This window comes from Kryptolebias marmoratus, linkage group LG6 (genome assembly GCF_001649575.2).
Source record: "Kryptolebias marmoratus isolate JLee-2015 linkage group LG6, ASM164957v2, whole genome shotgun sequence".
NCBI lineage: Eukaryota > Metazoa > Chordata > Actinopteri > Cyprinodontiformes > Rivulidae > Kryptolebias > Kryptolebias marmoratus.
Window position 1 is genome coordinate 30,130,534 of NC_051435.1, and position 8,548 is coordinate 30,139,081.

The 8,548-nt window shown below is 40.0% G+C and overlaps 2 protein-coding genes across 2 annotated transcripts in view; one reads left to right on the forward strand and one right to left on the reverse strand.

Annotated features, from left to right (window-relative positions):
• rbm34 (RNA binding motif protein 34) overlaps positions 1-1,248 on the forward strand; it is an 18,069-nt gene extending 16,821 nt beyond the window's left edge. Inside the window, exon 11 of the mRNA XM_017435671.2 lies at positions 722-1,248. Within this exon, the coding sequence (XP_017291160.1) occupies positions 722-1,027 (306 nt within the window). The 3' untranslated portion in view covers positions 1,028-1,248. The remainder of the gene's footprint in view (positions 1-721) is intronic.
• Positions 1,249-2,716: 1,468 nt separating this feature from the next.
• Positions 2,717-8,239, reverse strand: tomm20b (translocase of outer mitochondrial membrane 20b). Its single transcript, XM_017435673.3, has 5 exons — positions 7,989-8,239; positions 6,146-6,192; positions 4,494-4,575; positions 3,232-3,374; positions 2,717-3,162 (listed from the first exon to the last, which is right to left on the reverse strand). Exons 1-5 carry the CDS (start codon positions 8,110-8,112, stop codon positions 3,118-3,120), a joined length of 441 nt encoding a protein of 146 aa, XP_017291162.1. The 5' UTR covers positions 8,113-8,239; the 3' UTR covers positions 2,717-3,117.
• Between the last annotated feature and the right edge of the window lie 309 nt (positions 8,240-8,548).

Consider the following 8,548-nt stretch of genomic DNA (forward strand, 5'->3'; position numbering starts at 1 on the left):
ATTGAGCACATCTGGAACATCTTGTCTCGCTCCATCCACCAACGTCACGTTGCACCACAGACTGTCCAGGAGTTGGTGGATGCTTTAGTCCAGGTCTGGGAGGAGATCCCTCAGGAGACCATCCACCATCTCATCAGGAACATGCCCAGGCGTTGTAGGGAGGTCATACAGGCACGTGGAGGCCACACACAATACTGAGCCTCATTCTGACGTGTTTTAAGGACATTACATCAAAGTTGGATCAGCCTGTAGTGTTTTCCACTTTAATTTTGTGTGTGACTCCAAATCCAGGCCTCCATTGGTTAATAAATTTGATTTCCATAGATTGTGTGATTTTGTTGTCAGCACATTCAACTTTGTACAGAACCAAGTATTCAATGAGAATATTTCATTCATTCAGATCTAGGATGTGTTATTTGAGTGTTCCCCTATTTATTTTTTTTATTTTTTTTTTGAGCAGTGTATATTTAAGCATATTTTTGTAAAATGTTTTTCACATTTTTTGTTTTCTCTATCCCATACTAAAGGCACACAGATGCCTTTAACTGCATTACTTCATGAGAAATGAATCATTGTTTCATTGAGCTGAAGGGGATGGTTGTCATAGTTTGGTTCTGATTTTAAGTTTTTGAAACTGAGTGTCATCATATTAATGTTAAAATCAAACCACAAAAACTTAATTTTAAAGAGTTCTAATAGATTTTTCTTGTGTTTGGTGTAGCGTGTTGACTCGGTGCAGCTGGCGCTGGAGCTGGACGGCTCAAAGCTACAAGGTCGATCCGTTCGTGTGAAGAGGTCGGTGAAGAAAGAGAAGCAGACGAATAAAAGTGGCAGCAGAGGAACCTTCAGGAACAGTTCAGTCCAGGAGAAGGGAGCGGGTCCAGGAGGTCTGAAGGCCTCAAAGAGGTTCAGTGGAAATCAGAGGTCAACCAAAAGTCCCACTTCCTTTAGAGGAGAGATGGTGGATCCAAATAAAAAACCTAAAAAGAAAGGTCTGAAGAAGAAAGTGAAGGCAAACAAAACATGAGGGAAGTTTTATCCAATTACTCAAAGCATCAGAGGATTTTTTCCAAACATCTTCTTTAAAACTTTCCATGTCTGTAAATAGTCTATAAAGCTGACATCCAGATGACTTAATATTCTGTTAATAAATACATCCTGTAGTTGGTATCTGAGTTGTTTGCTGGGATGTAGTGGTTTGGTAAACATGGCATGAACCTGTGTATGAATAAAATGAAGTACAGTGTGCTGTCGTGGTGAAGGTTTTATTCATCAGGACACCAAGGTGAAAACTAACCTGTAACTCTGACCCCGTCTGGTTTTACAGAGCTGAGAATGACTTTGTCCATGTGTTTGATCTTTAGCATCTGGCTGCAAACAGTAAGGCAGGCTTAAAGCTTTCACCCAGGCTACCCGGGTTGATTTGGAACCTCTTTGTTTAGAAAAGAAAATCCCACAATGGTTGCCTGATCAACCTGGGATTGCATTTTCTTGTGCGTCCACATTCTGGGAGGTTGGCTACAAAATCCTATCCATTTTAATAGTATTGGCAAACGCAGAACGTTTTTCAAATCTACACATTTTACACTGCAAAAGTAGAAATATGCTACTCAAATTGTCAAATGCACGTGCACGAATCACGTGCTGCAGATTGATTGGTCAACATTGAGCACACGGACAGTGCCTGAATGTTCGAGGCCAGTGGACAGCTGACACATCTGAGCTGTCCCAAATTTACTGGGTTATTCAAAACATCTTAGTTCTGAAGTGGCACAGTAGATTCTAACCTCCGTATTAAACACTGACACTTACATTACTGGATTGTGATCTGTACTACTGAAATAACCCAAAATGGGTAGGTTATTCTTTATGTGGAAAAAGTATCAGGACAATATATTTTTAGAATCCAGTAACATCACAGGCTTTAAAATACGTTTATGAAAAAAACACAACCAAAGCCAAACCTTTATAATGCAGAAACTGATTGGTTGAATTCACATTTAACTCTCTAAAGCTAATTAATGAAATATAATGCAAGTTCCAAACAATACTGAAGTACAGAATTAGCCTGTATGGTTAACTAGTTCGCCATGTTTTGTCTTGGCACAGGTTTCCCACTAAACAAGAAAGGGTCCATTTTTCTTTGAGTCCACCTTTCTCCTTTTTGACAAAGACATTTTCAGTAATTAGGGTGCCACCAGTGTTATCAAATTTTCTTATTGCATTTTTATTTTTTGTCAGTTGGCAAATACATGCCAACTCTTCAGCAAGGAAAGTAGCTATTGGTCGTCCTAAAAGTCGCACGGCTAATTTGCAGAATTTGCCAGAGAACAATTAAGTTAGGGAAGACACAAAAAGTCAGTGAAAGTAGACTGAATATGGTTAGAACTACAAATAAATTTTCTTTTTTTTAATGTCAGTTCCAAAGTTCATCCTTTACCCAAGCTTGGGACCAGCAAAGGTGACCCAAAGAGATACTCAGTTAGTTGAAGTAAACACTGGGTGCCACAGCAAAAATGTAAAACTACGACACCCAGTGGACAAAATAAAAATTGCATTGTTGTTGTTTGTTTTTGATCATTTTTCCACAGATTGGACACAGGCTGGTTTTGGCCCATGTCCTGTATGAATGACTCACCTGCTCTATTGCTTTCATTTAATAAATTGGTAACAATTTGACTCAGACAGAGCAATTCAATTCAGAAGACAACATAAGGGTTTTCACTTTTTCTTTTATTTTTTTTCCAAAGAGAGTTATGTTCTTTAAATTAAACAAATTGTTTTGTTTCTTAAAAAAAGTGTTTCCAAGTCTAAGTTGAAAAAAATAAAAACAATAAATACTGAAAGTTTCCAAGCAAGACAGAAGACTTTTTCTGACATTTTACTACTAATATCATAGTGATGATGATTGATGTAAACCCGATGCTGCAGTCAAACGGAACCTGTTTGTTTGTATTTCTCTGCACTTTATGATCAATTTACCCTAAAGTGAGTAACAGAAAAAAATCAATGATGTGAATAACGTCAGAAATAAGAACAACAGATCCCCTTTGTTCCTGTCGATGTCAGCCCGAGGTATTGGCAGGTCAGGAAGAGGCGTGGCTTCTTCTTAGCTCCTTATTCTATATCATCTTCACTCAGACTCTGTGCACTCACAATGCGCTGCAGGACAAAGCAATTTTTAGGAAAACAAAACAAACAAACTTAGTTCTTTTGAAGTCTGTGAGTTACCTGGCTGATGGTGGGCAGCTTGGTGAGCAGCATCTGGAAGACAGGTGGAGGCAGAGTCTGCTGCAGCACCTGCAGAAGCTGCTGAGGCTGACCGCACACTGCGATGGCATTGGTCAGGTGGTCCACACCTTTCTCATAGTCTCCTGTGAGAAGTGAGAAAAACAAACCTAAAATAAATAACAACCTCTAACCTGTCTTTCATGGAGTGATAGCTTCGTGAAGCAATGGTTCATTTCTCGAGGCTTGTGTGTGAATAATTTTGTTTTTATATCATTTCTCCTGCCTTGTTGACATGAAATTTAAGATGATAGGAGAATATAGACTTTGTCTTTAGTTCTGCACTGCAGATAAACCTCAGGCCTGAAATTGTTTGACTGGTTTATTTTCTGGTGTACCTCAGCAGTGGCATCAGCTGTTTGTTTTCTGTTGCTCTGGTTTGTTTCAGGTGAACTCCTGCCTGTCAGGGAGGCAGATACGGTGAACTAGAGTCACATCTGCACCTGGAGCGAGGCTTCACTCCGCACCGCTCACCGGTTTCTTAGAGAATGAAGCGAGCCTTGAAGTGGGCCTTCATGCTCGGAGCAGGAGTTGAAGCTTTAGTCCAATTGGCCCATCACTACTTTCATGGCAGTTTAAATTCAAGATGGCTGCCACAGCCACACTTGGCAAGATGTATTAATGCCCAATGTATGTGTTGAAGTCAGCTATTAACACAAACCTTACCTCATCATCATTTTTGTGACCTTTGGCAAAGGTCAATTAGCCAAAGCAACCATCTTTAATTGAAGTCACTCCAAAATGTTATCAATTGTAGATTAGTAGATGTACACAGTGATTGTTTTCTGAAGGTTTCATGAAATATTTTGATAACAAACGGAGCTGACTCCCAACAGTCAATGGCAAAGTAAAAACAGATTTTGCCCCATCACCCATTTAATAATGGGTGAGTTTTATTTTTAGAGCAATATTTGTGTTTGGGAGATTTTAGACAGTACCCAGAGCTTTATAGGCCACAAATATAGTGGTGAATTGTAATATCTTTTTATTCATAATTTATTGTTTTCACATCCTTAGTTTCAACACGCATGATTTAAGTGAATGGTGGCTAGTGGGGTTCTGCAGAACCTGAGGACATGCTGAAGTAGTAATTTAACCACTGAATCAGTTGTTAGAGCAGAGACACAACTAAAACATGCAGAATAGTGGCCCCTGAGGACCAGGATTAAATTAAATACATTAGAGTGTTGGTTGGTGGATGTTACCCTGAGCAAGGAGCTCTTCTCCTAACTGGATCTCCTCCAGGAAGAACTTCTGAACCGCCTCTGCATCCTTCAGGTCTGGGAGCTGGGGGACGATCAACAATCAGCCACAAGAAGGAACTTTTAGAGTGCAATATTACCCAGACTACAACAACATACAGTGGGGCAAAAAATTATTCAGTCAGCCACTGATTGTGCAAGTTCTCCCACTTAGAAAAATGAGAGAGATCTGTAATTTTCATCGTAGGTACACTTCAACTATGAGAGACAAAATGAGGAAAAAAATCCAACTCCCTCTACAAATTGTCTATGGGGTTGAGGTCTGAAGACTGGCTAGGCCACTCCAGGACCTTGATTAGCTTTTTACGGAGGCACTCCATTGCCCGAGTGGTGTCTTTGGGACCATTGTCATGCTGGAAGACCCAGCCATGTTCCATCTTCTATGTTCTCACTGATGGAAGGAGGTTTTGGCTTAAAATCTCACGATACATGGCCCCATTCATTCTTCCCTTAACACAGATCAGTCGTCCTGTCCCCCTTGCAGAGAAACAGCCCCAAAGCATGATGTTTCCATCTCTATGCTTCACAGTAGGTATGGTGTTCTTTGGATGCAACTCAGCATTTACTCTCCTCCAAACACGACGAGTTGTGTTTATACCAAACAGGTCTACTTTGGATTCATCTGACCACATGACATTCTCCCAATCCTCTTCTGGAACATCAACATGCTCTGTAGCAAACTTCAGACAGGCCTGGACAGGTACTGGCTTAAGCAGGGGACACGTCTGGCACTGAAAGATCTGAGTCCCTCTCAGCGTAGTGTGTTACTGACGGTCACTTTTGTTACTTTAGTCCCAGCTCTCTGCAGATCATTCATCAGGTCCCCCCGTGTGGTTCTGGGATTTTTGCTCACCGTTCTCATGATCATTTTGACCCCACGGGCTGAGATCTTGTGTGAGGGCCCAGATCGAGGGGGATTATCAATGGTCTTGTATGTCTTTTATTTTCTTACAGTCGCTCCCACAGTTGATTTCTTCACACCAAGCTGCTTGCTTAATGTAGATTCACTCTTCGCAGCCTGGTGCAGGTCTACACTTTTCTTCCTGGTGTCCCTCGACAGCTCTTTGGTCTTGGCCATGGATGAGTTTAGAGTCTGAATGTGTCTTTTATACAGATAATGAGGTCAAACAGGTGATATTAATACAGGTAATGAGTGGAGGACAGAGGAGGTTCTTAAAGAAGAAGTCACAGGTCTGTGACAGCCTGAAATCTTGCTTGTTTTGTATTGATCAAATACTTATTTTCCACCATAATTTACAAAGAAATTCTTTAAAAATCCTACAATGTGATTTCCTGGATTTCTTTTCTCCTCATTTTGGCTCTCATAGTTGAAGTATATCTAAGATGAAAATTACAGACCTCTCTCATCTTTCTAAGCAGGAAAACTTGCACAATCAGTGGCTGACTAAATACTTTTTTGCCCCACTGTATACCACTGTGACCTTCTACAGAAAAGCAGGAAAAGAAATGGATGGATATTTTGTATTCTGCTAATTGTAGAGAAATTGGTCTAGGAGATAGAGCAGGTTAGAGCTGTACAGGAACAGAACATGTGTATGGGCCCAGTTTTTAATGTGTGCAGTGGGTGTGCTCACCTTTGCCAGTCCTGCTCTCTCTTTGGCTGCCTTCTGCTTTTGTCTCCCTATAAGAAGAGGAGAACTAAACATTAGTTTGAAAGTGTTCCAGAAAAATGCCATACTCTAAAGATCCAGTTACAGCCAAGCTCACTGATTTTCAGCAACATAGCTCAGTCATCTGCTCACATATCATGCAGGCAGAACTCCTTCTGTCATGTTTCTTTTGGGTTTTTTAAAGAACAGAAAAAGGTTTGGTCACCAGTTATGAAAACGAAAATCAATTAAAGGTCTACCACCTTGGTCTACAGGTGATGAATATAAAAGGTTTCTTTGTTGTTTACTCTTAAAAGATAATTAAACAATGTATCATACTTGCTATCCTGAATCATATTCCATCTTCAGGTTAACACAGATATTCATTTGAATCAAATAAATTTTTTTGTAAAACTAACTGAACTTATGAGTCAATTAAAAACAAAAAGTACAAATGAAACGGCCAATTTCACAAAGCTATGAATGTTGTTCTGAACCTATGTTACATTCCTTGCTGCTTATTTAATGCTAGCAATATATTCAATCCTCTTTCATTTCTGTGCAGAAGTTGTGCTCACTGTTGCTTTCCACATATTTAAAAATAATCTTTATTGCCACAGTAGAAAGAGCAAAGTCAGCGAGGAGAAGAAGGAGATGTTAAATCAGAGGCCAGCAGCAGAGACAATGATGCAGGGTCTTCTGTGTGGAAAGTTGCCAGAAGTCCAGGGCCTTTCTGAAGTGGAAATACTTGTACGGTTGCTGCTTACAGTCCCTGCCTCTTCTGCTGAGGCTGAAAGAAATTGCAGTGGTCTTTGGAGGTTAAAAACCTGGCTTCACAACACAATGACACAGTCTCAACAGTGTTGTTGTGTCGTATCCACAAAGACAAGTTGGACAAACTAAATAGGAGAGAAATTACTCAGAAATTTATTGTGCCTAACCTGACTACTTAGCCTGTAGATCAGGGCTGTTAGACTCCAGGCCTCGAGGGCCTGAAAGTTTTAGGTTTTTTCTGCTCCAACACACCTGATTCAAATGTTTTAATCACCTCCTCATGAAATCACTACATTCTCCAGGAGCATGGCAACAGGTTTAAAGCATTTATTTAAAGCAGGTGTTTTAAAGCAAGAACACATCTAAAACATGCAGGAGAGCGCCCCCGAGGAATGGAGTTTGACACCTGTGATGTAGATGTTCGAGGGTAATTGTGTCAACTCAACTAGAGATCGCCAGGTAAAACTTTAGATTTTGTTAGTATATAGCATGAAGAGTTAAAGTCCCTTGTGCAGAACTGTGGCTGTTAGTGATTATTTGTATTTTAGCAACTAAGAAGAGGTGCGATTGAATGTGAGAGGATGATAAATCACCAGATAGACCTCTGAAAGATTTGTCCCCCTCACATATGATTATATTTGTTTGTGCTTGCGTCCCTGTGTGTTGAGAACTGAAGGAATAAATAATCCTTCAAAGCACCCTCAGTAAAATGCTTAGCACCTGCAGAAAAAAGCACTGTAGCCGCCACTGTCAACTGTAAGAAAATGTTGGCATGCTGCCATTTTTTCCCGACTGGTTTTACTTGGTTTACGAAACCAGATAAAGCAAAGCGCTTTAACTGCAGATCACCACGTCATTAAAGCACGTGAAATTTGAATGGAGTTTGGTGGGAGAAAATCAGACAAACAGGGCGCAAATACACATATTTATGACAAATGTAACCTTTGATGAGATTAAAAGTTAGGTTGAACCAAGCCGAATCACACAGGACCTTGTGGGCTGCCGAACCCAATAAAGGAGAGGGAAAAGAAGCAAAGAAGAGGTCAACACTCACGTTCCCGCAGCCTGTTCTTGAAGTTGGGGTCATTCCGTCTTTTTCTGTCAAAATAGATGCAGTAACCAATAAACAGAGCCCCGCACAACCCCGCAGCTATCGCACTCGTCCTGCCGCCCATCATTACTCTCACAAACCGCTCTTCAAAAAAAATATTTCCGAATAATTTGGATTTTTTTTCTTATACTGCCAGTTTCTGTCAGGCAGTGTGCAGTTAGCGGAGGCTCAGGCCAAGAAGGACCCATAAGGCCCCCGTCGTCTGACAGATTGTAGCTGACTGAAAACGCCTGAATAAAAATGTTACACATAAAATCTAATTTTTTCGGTTATTGACGCTTATTAACAATGTAAGGAAATATTATTACCCGATTCTATTTATTGTGATGTATAGTTTTATTTATTATGAAACTACAAGGATGTAAATCCAATAATTAAATAAATAATTGAAGGTATTTTTTTAAACAAAATTTGAACTGTATCAGTTTATACATGTAGAATAACAGTAACAACCATTAGAGAGACGAAACAAAAAGTAAAAAAGCAGCAGAGAAAAGGTGTTT

Bases quoted from the DNA above. Each gene is read 5' to 3' on its own strand.
- tomm20b (XM_017435673.3), bottom strand. From the start codon at position 8,112: ATGATGGGCGGCAGGACGAGTGCGATAGCTGCGGGGTTGTGCGGGGCT. The intron at 6,193-7,988 runs GTGAGTGTTGAC...CTCTTCTTATAG, and splicing joins CAAGAACAGGCTGCGGGAAC to GGAGACAAAAGCAGAAGGCA. The intron at 4,576-6,145 runs GTGAGCACACCC...ATCGTCCCCCAG, and splicing joins AGAGAGCAGGACTGGCAAAG to CTCCCAGACCTGAAGGATGC.